The sequence below is a fragment of the Fusarium phalaenopsidis genome (assembly GCF_050370095.1).
Source record: "Fusarium phalaenopsidis strain FUZ10S chromosome Unknown contig_32278, whole genome shotgun sequence".
Classification (NCBI taxonomy): Eukaryota; Fungi; Ascomycota; class Sordariomycetes; order Hypocreales; family Nectriaceae; genus Fusarium; species Fusarium phalaenopsidis.
The window spans coordinates 1,105,361-1,127,921 of record NW_028145417.1 but is presented as its reverse complement, the minus strand read 5'-3'; the positions used below and the strand labels follow the sequence as shown (position 1 = coordinate 1,127,921).

At 52.9% G+C, this 22,561-nt stretch overlaps 8 protein-coding genes across 8 annotated transcripts; 4 read left to right on the top strand and 4 right to left on the bottom strand.

Moving 5' to 3' along the window:
• Positions 1-2,809: 2,809 nt before the first annotated feature.
• Positions 2,810-4,418, top strand: LRP88_00962 (uncharacterized protein; the record flags this gene model as incomplete). Its single annotated transcript, XM_083237664.1, has 4 exons — positions 2,810-3,541; positions 3,711-3,891; positions 3,987-4,319; positions 4,390-4,418. 4 exons carry the CDS (start codon positions 2,810-2,812, stop codon positions 4,416-4,418), a joined length of 1,275 nt encoding a protein of 424 aa, XP_083106169.1.
• A 4,682-nt stretch (positions 4,419-9,100) lies between these two features.
• On the bottom strand, positions 9,101-10,639 carry LRP88_00961 (AAR2 protein-domain-containing protein; the record flags this gene model as incomplete). The annotated part of the gene is made up of 1 exon (XM_083237663.1): positions 9,101-10,639. One exon carries the CDS (start codon positions 10,637-10,639, stop codon positions 9,101-9,103), a length of 1,539 nt encoding a protein of 512 aa, XP_083106168.1.
• A 1,085-nt stretch (positions 10,640-11,724) lies between these two features.
• LRP88_00960 (40S ribosomal protein uS9) lies at positions 11,725-12,371 on the bottom strand (the record flags this gene model as incomplete). Its single annotated transcript, XM_083237662.1, has 3 exons — positions 11,725-12,015; positions 12,156-12,227; positions 12,303-12,371. The coding sequence occupies 3 exons, from the start codon at positions 12,369-12,371 to the stop codon at positions 11,725-11,727; spliced, it is 432 nt and encodes a 143-aa protein (XP_083106167.1).
• A 421-nt stretch (positions 12,372-12,792) lies between these two features.
• On the top strand, positions 12,793-13,452 carry LRP88_00959 (60S ribosomal protein eL32; the record flags this gene model as incomplete). Its single annotated transcript, XM_083237661.1, has 4 exons — positions 12,793-12,832; positions 12,954-13,078; positions 13,168-13,289; positions 13,344-13,452. 4 exons carry the CDS (start codon positions 12,793-12,795, stop codon positions 13,450-13,452), a joined length of 396 nt encoding a protein of 131 aa, XP_083106166.1.
• A 1,130-nt stretch (positions 13,453-14,582) lies between these two features.
• Positions 14,583-15,990, top strand: LRP88_00958 (uncharacterized protein; the record flags this gene model as incomplete). The annotated part of the gene is made up of 5 exons (XM_083237660.1): positions 14,583-14,696; positions 14,759-14,905; positions 14,961-15,302; positions 15,356-15,699; positions 15,750-15,990. The coding sequence occupies 5 exons, from the start codon at positions 14,583-14,585 to the stop codon at positions 15,988-15,990; spliced, it is 1,188 nt and encodes a 395-aa protein (XP_083106165.1).
• Positions 15,991-16,234: 244 nt separating this feature from the next.
• LRP88_00957 (prephenate dehydrogenase (NADP(+))) lies at positions 16,235-18,010 on the bottom strand (the record flags this gene model as incomplete). Its single annotated transcript, XM_083237659.1, has 4 exons — positions 16,235-17,271; positions 17,363-17,474; positions 17,799-17,817; positions 17,928-18,010. 4 exons carry the CDS (start codon positions 18,008-18,010, stop codon positions 16,235-16,237), a joined length of 1,251 nt encoding a protein of 416 aa, XP_083106164.1.
• Positions 18,011-18,384: 374 nt separating this feature from the next.
• Positions 18,385-19,473, top strand: LRP88_00956 (regulator of chromosome condensation 1/beta-lactamase-inhibitor protein II; the record flags this gene model as incomplete). Its single annotated transcript, XM_083237658.1, has 1 exon — positions 18,385-19,473. The coding sequence occupies one exon, from the start codon at positions 18,385-18,387 to the stop codon at positions 19,471-19,473; it is 1,089 nt and encodes a 362-aa protein (XP_083106163.1).
• A 53-nt stretch (positions 19,474-19,526) lies between these two features.
• Positions 19,527-21,149, bottom strand: LRP88_00955 (Rad9-domain-containing protein; the record flags this gene model as incomplete). The annotated part of the gene is made up of 4 exons (XM_083237657.1): positions 19,527-19,718; positions 19,767-20,377; positions 20,427-20,790; positions 20,847-21,149. 4 exons carry the CDS (start codon positions 21,147-21,149, stop codon positions 19,527-19,529), a joined length of 1,470 nt encoding a protein of 489 aa, XP_083106162.1.
• Between the last annotated feature and the right edge of the window lie 1,412 nt (positions 21,150-22,561).

Genomic DNA, 22,561 nt, shown 5'->3' with positions numbered 1-22,561 from the left:
AAGAGAGGATGGCAGCTCCATTCCAAGGACAGGCCCTGGAACCGTTTCATCTTCCCCGAAGACCGGATCACATAGCGCCCGTCGACCTCAGCCAGACTGACCACCTCTAGGGCTGAACTGGAGCTACGGGCTGCATCCGCTCGAAGCCAACTCAACGAAAGGAGGGGATACGGAGACTTGGACCGGCTAACGGCGCCGGCACTCGAGTTGCTAACGACGTAGATGTCCGTCCATCCATGCACGTCAACAGTCGTCGATTCCACCGATTCCACATTGGCACATCAGCAACGAGCCGGTTCGGTTCATCAGGCTGGCGGGCGTGGGTTGCGCACAGCAAAAACGCTCGTTACACAGTCGTGTCGCGGAGAATATTCTGATCCATCGTCGAGTCTGGTTCGCGCGCGACTGCGACTAGCGTCTGCTGAGAACCACTACACCGGGCTCTTTCACACCCTCGCGGTCTCGCCGCCACGTTCTGCGGCTTTCAACATACCTTGTCCAGGTCTCGGTATCCTGCCCTGAGTCAGTCTAGGTCACAAGGGGACACTCGCAATCTCTCTCCTTCATCGGCGGTCCTGCCTTGAACACGCACCATGGCAATCCGCGCACCCGAACCCCGTTCCGTTCCCCTTCATCGAGGTCCTCGCCCATTGGTACCCAGGCGACAAGCTGGAAAATCGGCAACTAACCTGCCTGACCCCTCTTTGCTCTTTGGGGTCCTTGAAGCCAAGCCACAAGCTGCATTGATCCTGGACGCCTCCTCGGTGGTGGAACCAGCCATTCTGCAAACCTGGGCGTCTGATTGGGCTCGACCCAAGGAAAAGGCCGCAGATCTGCTGCCGCAGCTCAGGGATTCGCTCTACGCACTGTATCCGGTGGAGGAGACCTCCCGTGGGCATTCCTCGAGCCCTTTGCCCAGTACGGGGTCGTTCGCCATGTGGGGACTCTGAAGCAGAGAGCGCAGGGCACGCGGCGACCACCCCCCTGCAACACCCCGGTCACCTTGTCCATTGTGCCGGCTTCGTGATGGCCCTCGCAGGTTGCGCTGCAGTCGTGCTCAGAAGTCTGTAACCTCCCCAGAAGACAGGACGCGTCCAGATGCCCGTGGGATGATGGGACTCACCGAGGCGGAAGCACCGAAAGGCAATGCGCCTTACCGCCGACAAACCTCCAGAACAGAGCATATGGACAGATTGCATCTGACTGGCACACCTTGGTTTCCCCTCTGGCTGCCCAAGTAGCAAATCCCCTTTGCAACGCACCGCACCGCACCTCCGCCACAAGTCGTGTGTGATGAGTGATGAACCTGGCCCCCTTCAGGGGAGATTGATGAGAGCAGAGACCACCACCACTACCCAGCCAGCAGGTCGCAGGACGCAGCAGGACGACAGGGGACAGGGGTCTCCCGTTCGTCTGCTCCTCTCCTGGGCTCCTTCACACCGGGCCTTCAAATTTCTTCTTGTGTGTCTAACCAGAGGCAGGAAAACGCAGCTGCCAGCCCGTGGCCTTCCCGTTTTTTCTCACCTCCACTTCACCTCGCCTCCTTCATTCATCTCGACCTCGTCGCTGCACCCCCTTTGCTCCCTGGGCAGCTGTTCCTTCTCGTAATTGCTCGCCGCTTTCGCTCAGAGGCACGAGTCAGCGGCAGATCCGGCACCGGTCGACGTGGGGTACCCTCGGCAGAACGATCGACCACGACCCAGCAGATTTTCTGGCCTGTGAACTAAGTCGACCATCTGCTCGCGCTACCACGGAAATACCCCGACTTGGGACTCTCTCATCTGCTTGCGCGAACTCGCACGCCCCTCTCTCAGACCAGACCAGCCAGCCCACGCACGCTACGCTACGCTATCCACAGCTTTCGATAAGCGCAAAATCCCACTGCCACTGCACTGGGTAGGCCTGGCCTGGCCAAGTTGCTTGCACCTCGCCTCCGTTGTTTTCGGCATCTTCCACTCTGGACCCAAGCACCGACAGACCGTCACCAGCCAACCAGACGTACTTGCTGTCTTGTCCCCCTGGGCCTCGGAGGGTTGACAAAGCTGCTGCTCCTGCTTCTGCTGCTGCGCGCGTACCCTGCCTGCTGGTCCCACCAGAGCAGAGACTGACGCCCTTTTCGCCCCCAGGTTGTTGCGGAGGACCGAATCCTCCCCATCTCTCCGTCATCCATTTCTTTCCCTTGGGACCCTATAAAATTCTTTCGGTCCCGCCCACGCTCGACGTCTCCGTCATTGCCAGAACCTTTCTCGCGCAGACTCGTCCACACACACCCCTCCCCCCTGCAAGGACTTGAGTCGCTCAGAAGAGACAAGAGTCAGTGTATTGTGGGAAGATACAGTTTGGCACACCCTGGCACCTGGGGGCCTGATGCGCTAGACCCTCTTGGATCCGGCAGAGCCCACCGTACCAGTCCGATTTCAACAACGCACTATATTAGTGTGTCGCTCCCCAAGCAGTGCCGACGACTTAGCCCGACCTCTCTGTGATCGTGGAAAGAACGAGACTATCCTTGCCCCCTAGGCTCCATCCCCCCATCCCCATCTCCCCTCCCCAGCAAGATCCGCGCCCAAGGACTCGGCCTAGGTGCTCGCATCACGCACTTAACCATAATCCAACCCTTGGTCTCGCGAACGGCGCTACTACTACCGCCGCCAACAACATATACCGCCGCGCCGCCGCAAGTCTCTTTGCAAGCGCTCAGCCATTGCCCTTCTTTCCCCTGTTGCTGGATCAAACACCAACCTGACGCGGGCTTTGGAGCTAAACCTGGCCGGCCATCGCCCTATCACTCTTGCCGTGGAGTAGTAGCATGTTCCTGGTGCCAACACAGCAACCTCATACTTTTGTTGACCACCGCGCATCGCTGCACTCTTCACCAAGCACAACCAACCACCACCACTCCAAACTTGGCTCCGAGGTGACCGTGGACGCGCTCCTCAGCTCTCCCATCTCTATGGAACGAAGTGCACCCGAGTACTCGCAGTCAGGTTTGCCTTCGCCCTATCCCAGCAACTTCGGCGACACCAATTCTGAAGGTTCGACGGCAGATCACGCATCTGCTGCGCAATATCCTGTCAAGCAGGAAGCCAACTACTCGACCTCGGGCACTCCCACCTCCGAGTACGGCGTCTATCCTCAGTCAGCCCGATCCGGATCTTTTCCAGACCACATCCAGCGTTCATACCATCCTGCCAGCACCCCCAGCAGCGGAGGTATGGCGCAACAACAGAACAGTCCGTCAATGCCCCAGCAGGATGGGCGAAACCATCAAGCCCACCCGGTCAAGTCTGACAACGATGTTCCTATAGATCCGTCCATCGCCGCGCCGAGTCCGACTTACGCCTCTTACGGGCAGCAATCCCCCTATGCGCCCGCTCCGGACATGACACACAGCTACTCTCATCCCAGCAGTGGCATGTATGCACAGCCGCGGCCGGACTGGACGGGCTATGGGCATCACGGCGCTGCGCCGTTGACACCCGGCCACCCTGTTTACGCCCAAAACCCTGCCTCGGCGCCGCCCCCTGCCAGGCCCAATCAGGTACGTTTTGCGCTGCGAGCGAGGAAGATGAAGACGGAGTTGGAGTTGGATTTGCGCGTTTCGCGCCGTGAAGGAGCACTCTTTGTTGGAAACAGCGCGTTTCGTCGCGAGACTGGAGCCAATCTTCGACGCCACTCTTGGAGCCGTGACTAATTTGGTTGATTGTTAGGTTTACTCTTTCGTGCCCATTCCTGGTGCGCAGCAGCATAAGCGACCTCGACGACGATACGAAGAGATTGAGCGAATGTACAAGTGCGGTTGGAATGGCTGTGAAAAGGCCTACGGCACACTGAACCATCTTAATGCTCATGTTACCATGCAATCCCACGGACAGAAGCGCACTCCTGAGGGTAAGTTTACCGTGGCTTGGAATTCCGGCGCGTCTAGGCCAAGGAAATTTCAAAAATGGCATGTCTGAGACGGGCTTGGCTAACACACGCTACAGAATTCAAAGAGATTCGAAAGGAGTGGAAGCAGAGGAAGAAGGAGGAGGAAGCCGCGCGAAAGGCTGAGGAGGAGCGTCAACGTGTGGCGGCCGCAGCACAAGTTCAGAACGGAGGACCTGATCCTCAAGGCCCCGATGGCACTCCGACCTCAACCTATCCCGGAAGCCGACCAGTCCAGTTGCCTCCTATCGGCTACCAGCCTGCTCAGTATCCTCCTCCTCCTACAGCATCTGTTCCCCAACAGCCGTTGCCCGATTACAACAACCACATGTATTCCAACTATCAGCCTCACTCGCCCTACGCACAGCCTAGCCAGGGCATCTCTTATCAATGTACGTCGCACAGACTGGCGGCGGCCTGAAGCGGCTGCCGCCCTTGACCCCATGCACTAACGCAGCCTAGCAAACGGAGGACAGCCCCCCAGCCACTAAGGGAGTGACTGGCCAAGGATCAGGCTTCTAGAGGAGGAAAGTCACCAAAAGTCGAGATGAAAAAGAATACCCGCTGCTGTATTATATGGACCTCATCACCTCTATGTGCTCTCCATCCCAAGAGGCCTAGCGGTCATCGCAGTCCTTGAGGCGGAGAGATCTCGCATAGGAGCCCTTTACTCGGTAATTACCCTCTGCTTCAGCTTGGGTAGCATCTCGATCGACGCTCTTGCGTCTCGAGGTTTTCCCCGCCCAAGTCTGACTGCCCAGACTTTTTCTCATTTCTGGCTTTCTGGAGTTTTACGTATGCACGCCTTCCCAAGACAATATTTGGGAGTTCGACATTTTTTTTGTTTTGCACGCTTTTTTTTATAGTTCACGAGCATTCGGTGGCTGGTTAAAGGGGCGGCATGGGGGAGGCGGGGGGTTTGGCGCGGTTTTGTTATCTGCATTTGAGATGGATGATGGTGGCATATGATGAAGGAGAGCCGCGAGATGATTCTGCGAGATGTGGCGACAGCTGCGTACGCACAATCATATCATCAGCCCAGTTTTTTGTGTAAAGCGGCCAGGGGACTGTCACGAACCTGACGAGGCACTATGGGTGCCCTGAAGCAATCGACACCATAGTTGTCAAGAAACATGTCCATAGCTGAAGTAACGACAACATTATAGCAAAGAGGATTGTTGATGCGCGAAGCAAATATTTGCCCGAGTAACTTGTTGTGATGCGTGCCAAAGAGGGTTTGGTGGTGAGAAAGATATCTTTGTGAGAATGCCACAGTGGTGTTGTAAATCAATGAGAAGAATACTGACAGACTAATGAGATCGAGAGATAATATTTACTATGGATATCTTGGATATAAATGATGCGAGGGAGGAGCATGTTGAGGGTTGCAGCTATATTGCTTGAAGGCGTCAGGGCAAACCGGGTGTCACTGGAACACGATATGCATATTGTGTGGGTAGCAACAAGCAGGCACAGCACATGGCATCGCATGGCATGCTGGCTTCCCTCAATAGACAAGGGGCACCGTTGTGTCGGGTTGTGACAAGTCAGCCTTGTGTCGTTGAGTACCGGTTTAAGACATTCTTGATGTGAGATTTTGGGAGACGTGGGTGGCGTGCCCCGGGGTCCCCTGAATGCAAGACCAAGACCACGGCAAGAAGCAGGCAGACGCAGTAGGCAGCAGGCGGATGCGGATGCAGGCAAGAGGACAGAAAGGAAGGGGGTGGGTTGAGGTTGCGGCTGTACGACAGACGCTAAGGCGGCTACGAGATAGTCGGGGTGCGAAAAGCAGGGCCAGGGATGGGGGATGGGATGGGCAGGCAGGGCAAGGCAAGGTTAAGGAAAGGTCGGGTTACACAAAGACAAGACGCCTGGGCTAGCGCAGCGTGGTTCCGTGTACGGATATAGTGAGGATTTCGAAGGGTGGTCTGATCGCTTGGTGAGGCACGCAACGCCAAGTGGAGGAGATCTAAACAGATTGGCGAGGAGAGACAGAGGAGAAGGAGGGTGGGCGTGTGCGCTGTTAGTGAGCAGCAAGCATAACATAGCATCCATGAGGATGGATCGAAGCCATCTCGCCGGGAGGATCTGCAGCTGGGATCTCTCCTACAGAGGCATCTGGATCTCAGACAAGACACGCACGCACGACACGACACGAGAGCCCACATATATCGTACGGTCTAAACACCGGCATTTGAGGGATCAAGACAAGGGCAAGGGCAAGGGGCGGGATATGTGCAACGATGATAATACAGCTGACGATTTATTATAGAAACGGACGGGAAGCGAGCGGCCCGGCATCCATGGATGCTCCACGATTGCATTGCCGATTGACTTCCATCAGTCTGTGGGTGCGGTGCATGCGCATGTCGGGTCTCCCCCTCTTGTCAAACTTGACCACCAAAACACGCACGCATGCAGATAAGCTACTGCGATGCTTGGCCGGAAGAATTAAAAAGAACAAAAGATACAGGATTAACAAGGGGGGGCGTGTGAGGCCGAAATTTTTTTTAAGACGGAACCAACTTTACCAAGGCCATAGCGACGGTAAAAACAAGTGTGAGCCCAGCCCAGCCTGAATGAGTGAGTGAGTGTGTGTGTGTGTGTGTGTGTGTCCAGTTGCAGTGTGTGTGACGCCGTTGCGGATGGACAAGGGGGTGTCCCGGCAGCCCCAGCGCTAGGAGAATTTAGCCGCTGTTGTCAAAGGACGAGAAGAGAGACAAGAACAAGACATGCTGCAAACTGCGGACCTTGCATGGACACGGTCCGGTCTATGCTCTTTTAGAGGCGGCGCGCGACCGGTCGAGAAATATGTATGTTGGTAGTTAGTTTGTTCTTCCGAAACGAGGAATCTGCAGGGTGCAGAAGTGACCATTTGCCTTTCCCTTTTTTTAATAGGTAGCTTATGAGTGAGGCACCTACATGAATGGAACTTGATTGTGCGGTTTCTCGGCCGAGCCCCCGACTCTGGCTGTGGTGTGAGACTTGACCAAGCAGGCTGAGATGGGTGTGAACATGTTAAATGGGGATTTTTGGGGTTGCACAAACATTTCGGGTTCTTTTTTTAACCATTGGTTTTTTGTACGACGTGAGGTGACTACAACCACACTCATCACAGACATGAGGCGTTGATGATGGAATGTGCAGAGACGAGGCTCTGGTTCAACGGCAAGGGCTTTTGTCTAGAACATGGTAAGGAATTGCAAAGCAATATTTAAGCCGATATTTAAAGGTAGATGTGTTTCATAGCGCATCGAGCAACAAGGCTGTGGCATTAATTGTGATCCGATCTATAGATACGGCAGTACGGATATACGGGTAGAACAATAGACGAGCTGCAACCACTATAACCTACCTACAACCTCTACCCTGCCCTCTCGGTATAGATACTTTTCCTCCCCATCACATGCAGCAACCACCACCAAGCCCATGACGTGAAGTAAACTCGCATCTATCCCAAGGCGAGCCTAGCAGAAAATTCATAGTCGATAGCCGAAAACCCGACGGCGCGGTTCACGGACGGACGGGGCCGAGCCCACTCTCGCGCACCCCCAAAAAAGTAAACCAGGGGGGGGTCACAAGCACCGTTGGAGGAAAAAAAACGGCCCCAGGACACACAGACGCTGATGCACCACAAGACCTGGGATCCATGGCGCGCACGCCGGCTTTTATCTCGTTGTGGTTACGGCGTGGTAAGGGCCTTGCAAGGGGCGTGGGGTTTTGTTGGCTCGTGTTGGAATAGAGTGCTGAGGGTCTTTGAGCCGAGCTTGTTTGGGTTGGCAGGTCTTGTCTCAAAGTTAAAGCGGATTGTAATGCCTGCAGTGTGGGTGTCGTTTGGTTCGGACGCTCTTGTTGCGGCTTGACCACCAAGAGGTATCCATATACTGATCATAGCCCTTGACTAGGCGTTGTTGAATGCCAGCATTGAGCGGTTTCATACACCAACTTGCGTCAGAGCAACATGACATTCTAACAGTTTGTAATAAACGGTTGTTCTATATCAAAAGTGTCAGCTGCAAAACGTTGCGATATGCGGCTGTCGTCTGAATAAACATGAGGCGGCAGAGGCTTGCAGGGGGCCATGCGGCTCATGACCGTTGACCTGCAGCCCTTGACGCCCATGTGCCCGAGTGCAAAAGGTACCCGTCTATCCTCTCTGCCAGGTGCCGATTCCAAACGGTGAATTGCCCTTTGAGGGTTGAAAGCCGTTGGCAAATTGGAGGATGCAAGCAAAACGGCCCGGGGGAGTGTGCATTGTTCGGCATCGCCATGAGATAGAGTTGATGCCTCTCGCCTACAGTTTGTTAGGTACATGATGTATCTCATACCGTGCTCTTCTCACTGTATTTGGTAATAGAAAGGTTGCACTTGTCATGTAATCCAATTAAAGGCTCTTGGTGCTGACAGGAGACGATTATCTGCTTTCTCATGAGCGTGCCGACTCACCACCACCAAGGCAAGGCTGTGGTTGACGTCAAACCACTACAAATCAACAAATGCCCCGTGACAATGTCTTGCTTCTTTATCAAATGAAAGTGTTTGCAAGTTTTGTCTCATTCACTACATCACTTTCATTGTCTCACAAAACCTCCCATTCAATCCTGTTGGCACATTGATGACGTCTCCGTGTTTGCGCCGGGCTGCCTGCATGTTTTGCCGACCCTGCCACGCGGTCGTAAAAGAACAGCTTATTCTTCCCTAAATATAATAAATAAATTATAATGAAAATACGAAAATACTCTAAATTATTATATTATTTCATAAAGACCTTTATTGATTTATTCATTATCCTTAAGAGGAGACGGGTTACCCTCTTGATGTTCTGGCGTCTTATTTACTTCTTGACCCGCGTGCCAACCCTCTTTAGTCTCTTTCGACCTCCGGAAAAGTATTCTTGTCGAGAACGCAACCATCCATCTTAACTTCCGGATAACTACTTTCCTCGCTCTGCCGCGGGACTGTCTTCAGATGTGGAGGACCTTCATAGCACGACTCCCCATGCGGGTGAAGAAATAAACGAGACGTGGGAACGGCAAAGAGGTAATCCAAGTCTACTTAAATATTATAGATAAGTTTATAAAAAGAAGAAGATCAAATCTTTATAAAAGAATCTCTTCATTAAATATACATTTTATATAGAATTTTACCATTCTTTAGAGGAGAATTACCAATGCTAGTCGTTCCATGAGACGAGATCACGCTGTCTTCCAGACTCATCCAGGTCCACGATCTCCGGCGCCCACTCGCCGCGTTCATCTTCGGCAGCCAGATCTGTAACTTCGAGCTCCACCTGCTCTCCATCCTCCATCATAACATTCCCGCGGCGAAGGTAGGCGCCTCGAAGATCCCAATCCAGCGAGCCGGCAACAAAGGCCTCGAGTCCTGCAAAGGCAGTGCCGACATCAAGTTGCTCGGGGGTGGCTTGGGCTCCGAGGCCAAGGAGGAGTTCATCGAGACGCCGTTTGTAGACTGTAAGCGCGAGGCGTAGCTCGCGGGTTTGCGAGTCGGAATAGTCAAGAACGGAGCCATCAAGCCAAGACGCACTGTAAGATAGCTGAGCAGTGAGGCTGCGGATGAAGGCAGCGGCAAGGTCCGGTCGACGGGCGGGGAGGATATAGGCTCGGAGGAATAACTTGAGCAGCGTATGCCACCATTGTTGGATGCACGAGTCATTCCCTAGATGCATCCCCACGACGTAGGAGAATTGGAACTCGCCAACAATGTCATCGGAGATAATATTATTGTTGTCAATGAGCGACAAAATGTAGGGTGTTGCGTCTGTAGCTTCGAGTGTCCGATCAGCACCGGTATTATCAGTTGAGTATGTCTTGGACCGCTGGCCGAAGATGAAGTTCAGCTCGCGAGCTTTGAGAAGCGGATTGGATATCGAGTCATCGAGCTCTATCTCTGCGGCCATGAGTATTGAGCCTTTAACGCGGTCACCAGTGTGAACCGCCCAGTTGTCAGGATGTTGCCCCGTGACACGGTTGAGGACACCCTTGGTAATTCTCCCTGTCAACTGCTCCCACATCTTGAGATTCTTTTCCGAAGAAGTCTGAGAGAGCTCGCCGCTAGCTGAGTTGACAGCGCTGGGATCATGATAAGGGACAAGCTTGGAGTGGATAGTGTCAAGGTTATTTGCCTGGATGCGTGCCTCAGCCCGAGCAGAGTCACCGAGAACTTCGTTGAATCTATCCCATTGCAAGACGTGAACGGTGTTCACGGCAGTGGTAACGATCCAGATACCACATCGGGTAGAAATACCTCCTGGGTGAGCAACCCAGAAGAAGTGAGGACCTGGCGGTATATCTCTGACGCCACCGAAATGTTTTGCCGTGAAAGACAGAGAATCATATCCGATGGTGAAGACTTCGGGCAGGTCAAGGACGAGAACCACGTCGCCACCACCCAAGTTGTGCGTCAGTGGCTCCCAGGCGGGAAACGACTTGAACGAGCTCTCCTTAGATGACTTGTGGATAGAGCTGCCACCATCCTCGCTCTGTCCAGCTGGAGGGTCGAGAGGTGGTGGGAGGTCGTCATCTTCCTCCACATGAACCTCATCCGCAGGCTGATGTACATGAAGCGATCCCAGAGGATGCGAACCGACAACTGATACCGATTTGACGGAGCGGCCGCCAGCGGAGACGTTGGAGTCTGATTTTGTCAAGCCCTTGTGGGCGGGCAATGTCGGCGGGGCGTCGTCACCTTCCATCTCAACAGCGCGGTGTAGACGATATATGCAGAGAAAAAGAGATATTCAGGGTGTGCTATAGACGGCTTTAGCCTAAGAGCCAGGATTTCTCTGATGATAGGTGATTTGGTAGGTGCTTGCGAGGTGTAAAGGTGTGGTTTGAAGGTGGTTGTTGGAGAGTGACGTTATGGTGGGCAGGCGGTCGTAAAAAAACGTGAAATAGCAAAAAGGCTTAACTTCATAACCTAACAATGAGCAAACCAAGTGATAAATAAAACAAAGTGATTATTATGATCACTTTCTAATATCATTAAATTACTTATGATATTTTCCTTAGAATTCTTAGCACTTAAAGATAGCTATTCTTGCTCTACTAATAAGAGGGGGTTTAGCTTAGTGTCTCATATTTTTTTCTTGACCTGGGTGGTTGGATCCAGGACATCGATGTTGTTTTATGTGAGCTAATAGGCCGGTGAACTGGGAGTAATACACAAAAAGTCATTGCTTTAGGTAAAGCTAGGAGTTTGGGATGGATAGAGAACAGTTGGTCGGGAGGACTTGCGTATCTCGGAATTAAATCTGAGAATAATGATAGTGGCAGTCACTTGTTTTTGAACTATTGTCCACTAATTCCTATTGTTCAAGCCGAGGCACAAGCTTGTTGCTCTGTTACTGCTCAAGACAACAAAGTGAAGCCGCTGGGCGACCGAAACAGGAGCAAAGGGACAAGCGGACACCATCTCTCCCCCCAGGAGCATCAGTGCACAAGGCAATCCAGCACATCGGCATCCAGACGCGTCACAGGAACATTGCAGGAAACAGGAAGCCTAATATCGGAGCGTGTCCAGCGAACAAGACAATTCATTGAGCACGTCACAGTCTCTTGCAGTGCGAGCCCGGTCGTTAACTTTGAAGATTTCATTTGCCTGCCAGATCCTTTACAATCCGTCAAAAGCAAGGCCATGCAAATGCCAATGGGAAACCCATTCCCATACCAGGGAATATTTGACTCCAGTCCCTTTTCCGCACTGCCCGTAGTATCCTCCACTGCAACAACGCTCCGATCTCCCCCGAGTTTTTGTCCCCATTCCGAGCAACACCGTTGTTTAACGGTAAGACTTCTGGAAGCGGGAGCGGGCACCCTTACCACCGAACTTCTTGGGCTCGCAGCGGCGGTTGTCGGCAACGAGGAGGGTTCGGTCGAACTGGACGAGGGCCTGCTTGAGGAGGTTCTTGGAGTGCTCGTCGACGAACTTCTGGTAGTAGGCGATGAGGGACTTGGCGATGGCTTGACGGATGGCGTAGATCTGCGAGGTGTGACCACCACCAGTGACGCGGACACGGATGTCGACGTTGGCGAACTTGTCAAGACCGACAACCAGGAGGGGCTCGTAGACCTATTGGCAGAAGTCTCAGCATTTTGTTCGTTTCCCACAAGTCCACATTCACCGCGTTTCGGTGAGATTTCTCGTTCCAATCGTCTTTCTCGAATTCGATGATAGGGACGTAGATCGCAGGAGAGGGCTCAGAATCGTACCTTGAAGCGCAAGATCTCGGGCTGGACGAGCTGCAGAGGACGGCCGTTGACCTTGATCAGACCACGGCCGGTCTATTTCTCAGAAAAAAGGACATGTTAGCCTTGGTGATCTCTCCCATCTCTCAGCATTTCGCCATTCCCACGAACCTTGCAGTGGGCGACGGCGGTGGCCGTCTTCTTCTTGCCGAAGCATTGCACGCTCTGCGTCGTCGACATGATTGCTGATTGTCTGATTGCCGGGAGGGTGCTGTGAGGTTAACGAGCTGCGGGACGTGTTGCAACAGATGGTCTAGCTCGCCTGTCGATTTTTGCAGAAGAGAGGGTTTGTGCCCTCGAAAGACGCTATGCCACTTTGAGTGGGCCTTTGCTGGCTGCTGGAGGCGGCGCACCAAAAATTGGCAGGGGGGGTTCACACTTGTGGAGGCACGAAAAAATTCCTGCGCACGTGATGGAAACCCTAACTGTGCCCTTGAAACTTAGCGCTCCCAATTCGACGTTTGCCAAAAATTCGCCTTGCCAGATCCTCACGCCGGACACTATCACAGCCATCCAGCCCGTCGACTAACCCGCAGTGTCAAGGTATGCGATCACGACCTCATCGATCAAGCATCCAGAAGTACTGACATATTTTATCAAGATGGTTTCCGCCAAGAAGCACGTCCCCATCGTGAAGAAGCGTATGTACCGCCCACCCGAGATGCCCTTCGACGACTGCCCGACGACGAACTTTGGAGGAGAACGATGAAGATTTTTCCGGGTCGATTGGGAATAGAGATGTTGACTCGTGTGTGTGTGCAGGCACGAAGCGCTTCGAACGTCACCAGAGTGACCGGTTCAAGTGCGTGGACCCCAGCTGGCGCAAGCCCAAGGGTATCGACAGCCGTGTCCGACGACGCTTCCGCGGCACCATTGCCATGCCCTCTGTACGTGCAGCCTCTCCGAGACGGACAGAGAAGAGACTCTTGTCCGGTGGATGAATGGATGGACATGGTGCTGATACTTGCGACTCCAGATCGGCTATGGCTCCAACAAGAAGACCCGCTTCCTGACCCCCTCCGGCCACAAGGCCTTCCTCGTCAGCAACGTCAACGACGTTGAGCTTCTCCTCATGCACAACCGAACCCACGCTGCCGAGTACGTTCCCGAAAACTTCTCTCCGTCAAGAGACATACACTGACAGTCACACAGGATCGCCCACAACGTCTCGTCGAGGAAGCGAATTGACATCATCGCCCGCGCGAAGCAACTAGGCGTCAAGGTCACGAACCCCAAGGCGAAGGTCACCACCGAGGTTTAAAAGGGAAATTAGGGTCGGTTTTTGGGCTGCTTTACGGGGTTATGCATTCGGAAAGGGGTTTGCGTTGCCTTGCGGTTTCTGGCATATACCTTTCATGCTAGAGAAATAAAAACGCGCCGTTGAACGACAAATTCAAGCCAAAACTAGCATCAACCGCTTGAGAAAGACGACAATTATTTTCCTCCCTTCGGAAAGTCTTGAAACCTGATTAGGGCGCTAAGGAGGGGCGTGGTGAAGGCTCGTGCATTTGTGGATGAGGCCATGAAAATAGATACAATCCCTCTATGGGCCACCATTTCTTGTTACTGTGCTGTCCGTTTTCTACATGACAATGATTGTGAGAGTATGTGTCCTCAACATCTGTTCATCATAGTTTGGTGTCTTCAAGTAAGTGGCTGATGATGTTACCTAGCAGGGCCCAACATTGCAGATGGTCTCGGCCACCTGGTCGTGCATTTGAGCCTTGGACTCTTCGGGACAAAGCAACGGCATTGCGCTTGGTTTTGTATGGTGTTATCAAAGGAGATTGACGCTGCGGGATCCCATTCATTTGGCATGTACCTAGGTACTCTGCCAGGCCCACACGATTCTAGGTTCTAACCTGCGACTCTTCTATACAGCTTCTATGCATCACGGCTCAGTTGAAAGCTATCATGGATCTCCAATGATGGCTCATAGGCGGATCCTGTCCATTTTAAAGCGCAAAGACGTGCTAAGTACTCTGCCCTGATGACCTGGCAATGGCGGGCGGTTGCCAGCTGGCCTGCACTTGCACCGCCAAAACCTGGTCACAGGTTTCTATTAGGTCTTCTCATGCAGGTAGGGGCATACCTACAGTTGAGTTTTTGATTGCGTCCCAAGTTTCCTCTTCTCGGGCAAATTCAGAAAAGCTCCCGCGCCCATTTGTAGAAACAACCTGTCCTTTTTGTTCATATCCTCGTCTTTCAAGCAGTTCTTTAATACCGCAACGGTTGTTTATCTTGCTCTTGTTTAATTATCACGAACCGCTCCTGGAGCACCCACCGATGTGAGGCTCAGCTCTCTTCAACCAATTCTTCGTCATGGCGTTTCAGCAGAGGCCTACGTATGAGAGGCCTGAAGCGTTTAGACCGTCTTGTACGCATACGACCATGACCCGGGTCTACGAGAAAGATTCCGTGTGCTGCTCGTGTCGTCAGCGTGGCCAGTTTGGCTGGCTGTATCGATGTACGCAGGATATCGAACAGATCATTGATATCGGACCTGTTAGTGCCCACCTGGTTACGGGGATCACAAAGACTCAAAACTGTTGCTGATTGAACTATAGCCAGAATTAGATCCCTCAAATCCCGACTCGATCAATGCCATGGGGACCCGAAAGGGTGACAGATTGAGCTCTGGTGACATGACTGTCGAGGAGACGGCCAATTACACACCTGAACACGTTGAGATCATCTCTAGACAACGGGAAGAGGTGAGGAAAAACCGCATCAACTTGGGCCGTCTGGCTTACTTGGTTGGTATCACAGGTCAAGAACATGATTGCCAGAGAGGAATTCAAAAGAAGCAGCAACGCCCTCTTCAACACCACTCGTCCACCTCCTGGCTTCGAGTCTTATACGAACGATAGCATATACGCAGGACAGTGGAGCTGCGGCGAGCCGCAAATCTGCCAGTACAGAGTGTGTCCGTGGTGCCGGCCCGCGGTCGCCGATCGAGCTTTTCTCGTCATGGATGCCATTGCAGATGGCCAACTACCTCTGACAGCAGCCATTGGGTTTGGCTTTGAGGAGATTGGGGGCAAGCCTGTCGTCTCCTCCGAGGTCGTGAAGCGAATCGGCCAGAGGGGCCCACCGCAGAGGTGTTTCACTGTGAGTCTTGGTGGGGATGCTCCAGAATGAACTAGAGCTGACTTATTTTGTAGCCACCTGAGAGTCTTGCAGATGATGATGCTTTCTTAAATGAGTATCTGCTGCTCATGCTCGATAACAAGGTCGCTAGTTGCCGTGAGAAACCACAGCGACCTCAACGCCGGACAAAAGACGATCTGTATACTCTCGAGCCGTCAAGAAATTTCCAAGCCGTCAAGAGTGACTCGGATAGAATGAAGGCCCTAAGTAATGTACACCGGCGTCAACCATCCAAATCCACTTTGGCTTCTGGGCAGACCTACCTTGAGCTCCTACCTAGCATGGAGGAGATGCCTACACCTTCTCGAGCAAGTGACCTAAATGAGAGTCCGGCACGACCTGCGATAGAGTTGAATCGGTATGCCCTATCTCGTTTTTCTAAGCGAGTCGTTCTAACCAAGATGATAGACGTGAATTTAGACGAGCTCGCAGGTTGGGACAGATGAGGGGCGAGCCACGAGATGCCAGCGAAAGTTCTTCACTATTTCGCACCAACGAATCGTGGGATACTGATGATCTACTAATTGGATTCGACGACGACGCACGCGAGTTCACGCCTGCGCCGCTGAGAGTGGATCGTAGCGTGGGTGTTACGGAGGAGAGTGTCGAGACTGGAGTGCCCGATGCCGATGTGATAACTCAGATGTAAGGCGGTGCACGAGACATGGTGTGTGGCAGAGTCGGTATTGTTCGGTATTGTGAGTATCACCGGTATTAAGAGGATGGGCGTAAGGTGATTTCTACAACGGCGTTCAGAAAGGGGCCACGGACGATCGCTCTAAGACGAGCCAGATCAGCCAACATCCATCCAGGAGTCGGGCGCACATTCTTAGTATCCGAGTATTGTTGGAGTCAGTTGTCATCATTATTCGATAGTTTATCCCTCTTCCTGTCTAGTTCTCGTCCCTCAAGCTCTCCAGCACCTTCTTTATCATCTGGTTGCCCACCACCTTGGCCTCCTCGAACCGCGGCTCGAAGAACTCCTGCGTGCTCACGAAGCGCTTCTCCCACGTCTCAAAATGGCCGAGGCTGACACACTCGGCCCAGGCACGGGCCGCAAATGTGAACTCGAGGTCGTCGCTGCGGTATGTCTTGTCTTCGATGGCGGTGCGGATGGCGGCGTCGAGCACGTCGCCGTTGCGGAACAGGTACTCAGTGACACCTAGGCGTAGACGGAATAGTGGTGTGCTGCACAGCATGTGGTCGTAGGGCACGATGTTGAGCGCTGCCCAGCAGTCCACCATTGCCAGGAGGGACAGATGGTTGTTGGGTCGGGGCTCGTCGGTTGGTGTACCAAGCGAGAAGGACGACAGGATAGACGGCTCCAGCAGTGGACGATTGCCCCATGTCGTTGAAGGGCCAAACACCTTGTCTCGGGCCTGGTAGACGCGGTCTCTCAGACCCTCAAAGTTGCCCTCGAGCATGAGCTTGTACAGGTCCGTGACACTTCTTGCGTACTGAGCAATCTGCTCCCGCGCCTCGGGGTTAAGGATGGCAAGACCAGCGTAGACATGCCACTTCTGGCTATAAATGCGCAACATGATATTGACCTTGACGTTCTCAATGCCGCCGACATAACGGCTCAGCTCCCAGGGAAACTGCCTGTTTGCATGCCACGCCTTGCCCATGGACAAGAACGCGGCGTGCGTAACAGCCTGCGTGTCGGCCGTGATGCGATCATGCTCGCGTGCCGAGAGGTAGACAAACTTTGAGCGGAGACAGCTCAGCACCGCCTCGACCTTGGCGAGGGCCTCATCCGGGGCTCGATGCTGGATGAGCACCAGGGGCTGGTTGTAGGGGTCGACGTTGGGGCCGTGGAGCGAGTGGCACGAGACGATGGACACGTCTGCAGGGAGATGGGCTTCGAAAGCGGCAATCTCAGGCGACTTGCACGATGTCTGGCCGCCCACGATGGCTCCGAGCTTGGTTGCTGAGGGAGAGCAAGAGTGTCAGTGACTATACACATATTTACAGTAGACTCAAAACATCACGAAGGGAGCAGAGTAGACGAGGGCGCGTACATGGTCCGTACTGGGCAATCACACGATCAATGACAGCCGCCTCGACGCTATAGATGATGTAGTCGCTTGCGCGGGATACAAGGTGACCATTTCGGCAAATCTCTATATTTTTCTATTCGATACCTTTCAGCGACAGGAAGCAGCAGCGTAGGATACGAGAGCCCGTACATTTCCAGCATATTCCTTCTGGAGACTTTCAAGGTTCTCTTCTCTATCGCAGGCTAGAATTCTGATCGACCGTCAACCACAGTTCGGGTCACGAGTTACGCATCTGCTTCTTTTGAATGTTAGCTTGGGTACTTGCAAAGAGATGCTAACAAAAGTGAGGTGTGAAGAGGTTGTTCAGACAAAGAATAGTTAAGGTAGCAAGCGTTTACATCAGTGAGAGCACAGGGCGGAGTCTAATGACCGGAACGGCCACCAGACGTCCCTGAACAATACTCGAGCCAAATGCGCTCTAGTCATCATAACAGAGGGAAGGGGTAGGTGTTGACAAGGGAATTGACTTACCATGAAGAGAAGAGGCTGGTGGTAGGAACAGGCGTCGCAATGACCCAGAACTTACCTCCAGCCAGCGGCAGACAGCCTTTCGGCGTACATCTTGCCCATGTCGCCCATGCCGATCAGACCAACGACGAAATTCTCCATCCCCTCGGGGATGGGCTGTACTTGTGAGGCCATGATATCTGCTGCGTGATGGGGTAGCAGGAGCAGAGAAAACACGAATCACATCCTCACACCCTCGAGCGAGTGTTTTGTTGGACTTTTGGGCAAAGTCCTTGGTGTGTGAGGGTTGATGAGGAGAGAAGGTTAAAGATGAAAAAAAAGTTCGAGGTTATTTTCAATGGTGGAGATAAGCGCGTCTTACATAATCATTCGTTCGCGATACAGCAATGGTGGGGCTTAATGGAGACTTGTGGATATGCATCTATGGAGACGGTGTCTTAGAAGCTCGCAGAAATGAGTCCTCTTCCATCTCAGCGTCTCCATTTCTCATTTCCAGCCCCCCTCAGTAATAAGCCATGGAGGTCGTATTTACCCTGGGCTCCAACGGCTCTGGGCAGCTCGGAATTGGCCACAAGGAAGACGTCTCCGTGCCGAAGCAGGTCCTCTTCCACCCAGAACCCCCAGCCTCCCCCATTACAAAGGTCGCAGCCGGGGGTAACCACACGCTGCTCCTCAGCAAGTCCAGCGAGCTGTACTGGAGCGGCGACTCGACGCCCGGGGCTTGCGGCTTGACTTCGGGTCCCGATGTCCCAGTTTTCCGGCAAATTCGACTCTCTAATGATGGTGGACCCCAGGTTGGCGAGATTGACTTGATCGCGGCGACTTGGGAAGCTTCTATCATTGTCTCCAAGGATTCAGATGGCAAGAATACAAAGGTTTTTACCTTTGGTGCTGGTATGAAGGGTGAACTAGGTCTGGGCGAGCTCATTGTACGCACACCATCAGCTACTCAGATCAAAGAGTTTCCTCCCTCAGGCACAGAAGTGGTTGACTTGGCTGCTTGCATGGGTCACGTCGTCGTGGTACTCAGCAATGGCGATGCCTATGGCTGGGGTAATGGAAGAAAGGCCCAAGCTGGCAGCCCTGGACAGGTCCTTTATGCTCCTCGAAAGATCGAAGATGTTGGCTTCAAGGTTACTCGAGCTGTTTGCGGCAGGGAATTCACTTGCCTATTCGGCGAGCCACAGAGTGAAAACATCAAGGTGCTCGGTTCAGACAAATGGGGCATCCAGTCCAACGCACCTCAGTCTTGCCCTGAATGGAAGGACGTAGGAGCAAGCTGGGGAAATATTTATGTTTTGACCAAGGATGGCTCCCTACAAAGCTGGGGAAGAGATGATCACGGACAACTACCACCCCCGAATCTTCCAGAGCTGAGCAAAGTCGCAATTGGAAGTGAACACGTTGTTGCACTCTCGACGACAGGAGATGTCCTCTCATGGGGATGGGGTGAACACGGCAACTGTGGCCCTCAAGTTGAGGATAATGATGTCAAGGGTCGATGGAACGTCATTGCGTCGTCAAAATTCATCCCTTCTGGCTCCAAGATAGGAGCAGTTGGGGCAGGCTGTGCCACCAGCTGGGTATTCATTACATCTGAGTGAACCCGTTCTCAAAAATCAACACCGCCATCACACGCCTCCTCGCCCTTGCATCTTTAATCTGGAAAAAGAGCCAGGCTCTCGACATCAGCCAGCTTTTGTGTTGGCTCCAAGAACACCGATTCCGAGTCTGTTGGTTCTGGTGCCTCAGCCTCTGGCTCAGGCTCAGGCTCGGGTTCCGCCGCCGCTTCGGGTTCCGTAGTCGTTGGCCTCTCCTCAGCCCGGTTCATATGGAAAACAGAGGGATTCTGCCAAGTTAGCTTCTCGCCAGGCGCAGAAGGAATTATTAGACTTACAGGATCTGCACTATGATCCCATCCTAGTCTCGCGTTATCCTCCTCCTCGGCATCTTCATCATAGTTGATAGGCTCCCAACCCTCATCCTCAACGAACAAGCTCTCAGATCTCATGGTCGCAGGAGGAGGTGGCTTCTGAGAGGGCCGCAAGTCAAACGCTCCTATGCGCGACGCGCTGGCTCTAGCAACGCTCATTTGCGGAGTAAGCTGCTGAGGTCTTGATGCAGGAGGAGGTACTTGCGGCCGAGGGGGTTGTGATTCCGACAGAGCCACACTCGTCCTACGTGAGGTGGCTTCGAGGCGTGGTCCTGTGTTTTGTGCCGCATTCTTACGACCCTTCTTGGTCCTCTGTGTAGGGTTACTGCCACGCTCGCCGACGGTCATGATGAGGAATTCGCATGAGATGGCATCTCCGGTATAGGAGAGCTGAATTGGTCGGGCAGGGATTGAGTAACGAGCCGAGACATCGTTACCGGCAATACCAGCATGCTGGATGATGGCGCGGAAGTCTTTGACGGAAATCACGATGTGGAGTTTATCTTCGACATCAATGTCGTCAAACTCGTCGGCTTCAACGGCAATTGATGTCTGAAGAGGCTTCTTGAGGACCGCTAGTCAGACAATTAGCACAGAAATACACATTAACAGGAAGAAACGCACCATCCTCGCTGACTGTCTTCTCACTAAAGCATGTGAAGTTGACATGGTCGCCATCAGTATTGATGTCGAGAAACTCAATGCCAGGGCCAAAGTGGTCCATCAGCTGCCGCAGCGTCCGTGATGATATGGTCCAGTGGTGGGGAGCATCCTGCCTGTTGAACTTGGCGTGAACAGGTACTGATACCTCGAAAGGTAGCCTGTGGGTTGAAGTCAGTCCATTTCGGAAAATTATGCGGGCGATGAATCTGCTTTGGATTCCCTCTCCGTCCTCGATGGCGACATCGCACTTTTCGATGAGCGTCTGCTTTTCGACGTCTCTCTGTGTGTCGGTGGCGGTGCGGCTCCGGAACAATGAGATCAAGGCCTGTGCAGAATATTAATATCACGACATGTAAGTGACAGTCCTGAGTCAGAGCTCACCCGGATGTATAGGGTGCAGTAGAAGCGATCACGGAACTGGCGACTGCCTTGGTACTGGTAACGCGAGAAGAACTTGCCGGTCGCGAACTTGACACTTGCGTATGCGGATTTGGAAGTATTGAGGGTAGTGAGGACAAACTGCAGTGTGTAAGCAATGCGACTGATTATTCTAGTCGGGATGGCACCAACAGAATCCTTCCTGGCTTCCAGTGAGACGTCATCACTGAACTTGTTCAGGCAGATGAGGGCGTCACGAAAAGCCGAGACGCCTTCCTCGCTCAGTGTGAAATTGAGAAGCGCCATGACGCTTTCCGAGTAGGTGATGGATCAGCGAAGAACCATGGTGGAGTTTAAAGAACAGAGTCACGATTAAGAGGTCGAATTCTTCATAAACTTGGACTGTCGTCACTCACGATTGCTCTACGTGAACGCGTGCCTGCCACAAGTTCGGTAAGTGCATAACCCCACTTGGTCAGCTACCCTGGATGGTGCGGGAGGCGACGCGATTGAACTCAATATTTTTATTGCCAACTTGTTTAAAGAAAAAGAAGTTCTATTAATCCATGGCTCATATCGCCATTCTTTGCGTGTCTCAATTTATCGCTAAACTCGTTCAAAGCCAGTGTCGTTGTCTCATAATGCCGGGATCCCTCAGCAGATCAACAGAAGAAGTCATCACGTCGGTAAGAAAGATGGGTTCCCGCTTCAAGCTCGGAAACAGCTGAACTTGCCGAGCGAGAACCGCCAGGGGCCTCGTCGGATACCGTTCTTGTCGACGTGGATGCTGGTACCGAAATGGCGACCGCCGATGCCCTTTGACCAGAAGAGACCCATGGTGTGTTGTTTGTTGTTGTGAGGTTCTATAAAGTGGTTGGTAGGAGATCTTGTATCGCCCAGTCAGCTCACGGCGCTTCACAGGTTCTGAGGGTGTACTCACCTTGATAGGTTCAAAAGTCTAGCGCAGGATGTCGTTGAAAGAAGCTTGAAATACAAGAAATAAGGTGATGAGGGGTCGGCGATCGCTCTTATACGAGTCGCTGATTGTTGTTGGGTACGCACGCCAATGACTTCCTTGGCAGGGACCATGAGGCCTCTGGAGGCGTCCAGTGACATGCCTTGACGTAAGCGCCGTGGCAGTGCGGGCCAGACGCCACACTTAGGATATGTCGGTTATCATCAGCTGGACAGGGATGGTGCTCAACCTGCCTACGCGACCATCCATCAGTTATCCGCTCTTCAAACACCCACGAAAGAAAGGAGCAGCAGCTACGTTTCTGCTCTGATAATTACCCCCAAAAACATAATTTGAACACTCCGACGACTCAAAATGATCTCTGAACATGGACACATACGGACAATGTTGTTCAGCAACCTTCACTCTCCCAAGAGGTTAAGGCTGTGGACTGAACAGCCCATAATGCGCTCTCAGCCGGATCTATGACCATCACTCAGGGCTTGCCCAAATACAGAGGCAGATTGTCCATATGAGCACCAACTTCTCGGCAATCCGATGGCCAAATCGATGCATATCCGGACAATGTCGTCCACATCAAGAACACAAACCCTACAAGCACGACCAGCCGAGTTGTGTCAAGACTCGAAATGGACATTGCCGAATAAACATGTCTTACTGGGATTTAAACGAATTTCGTTTACTATATATCGAAGTGTTGGTCCTTGTAACCGTCCCGTTTCCCATCTCCGACACAACTCTC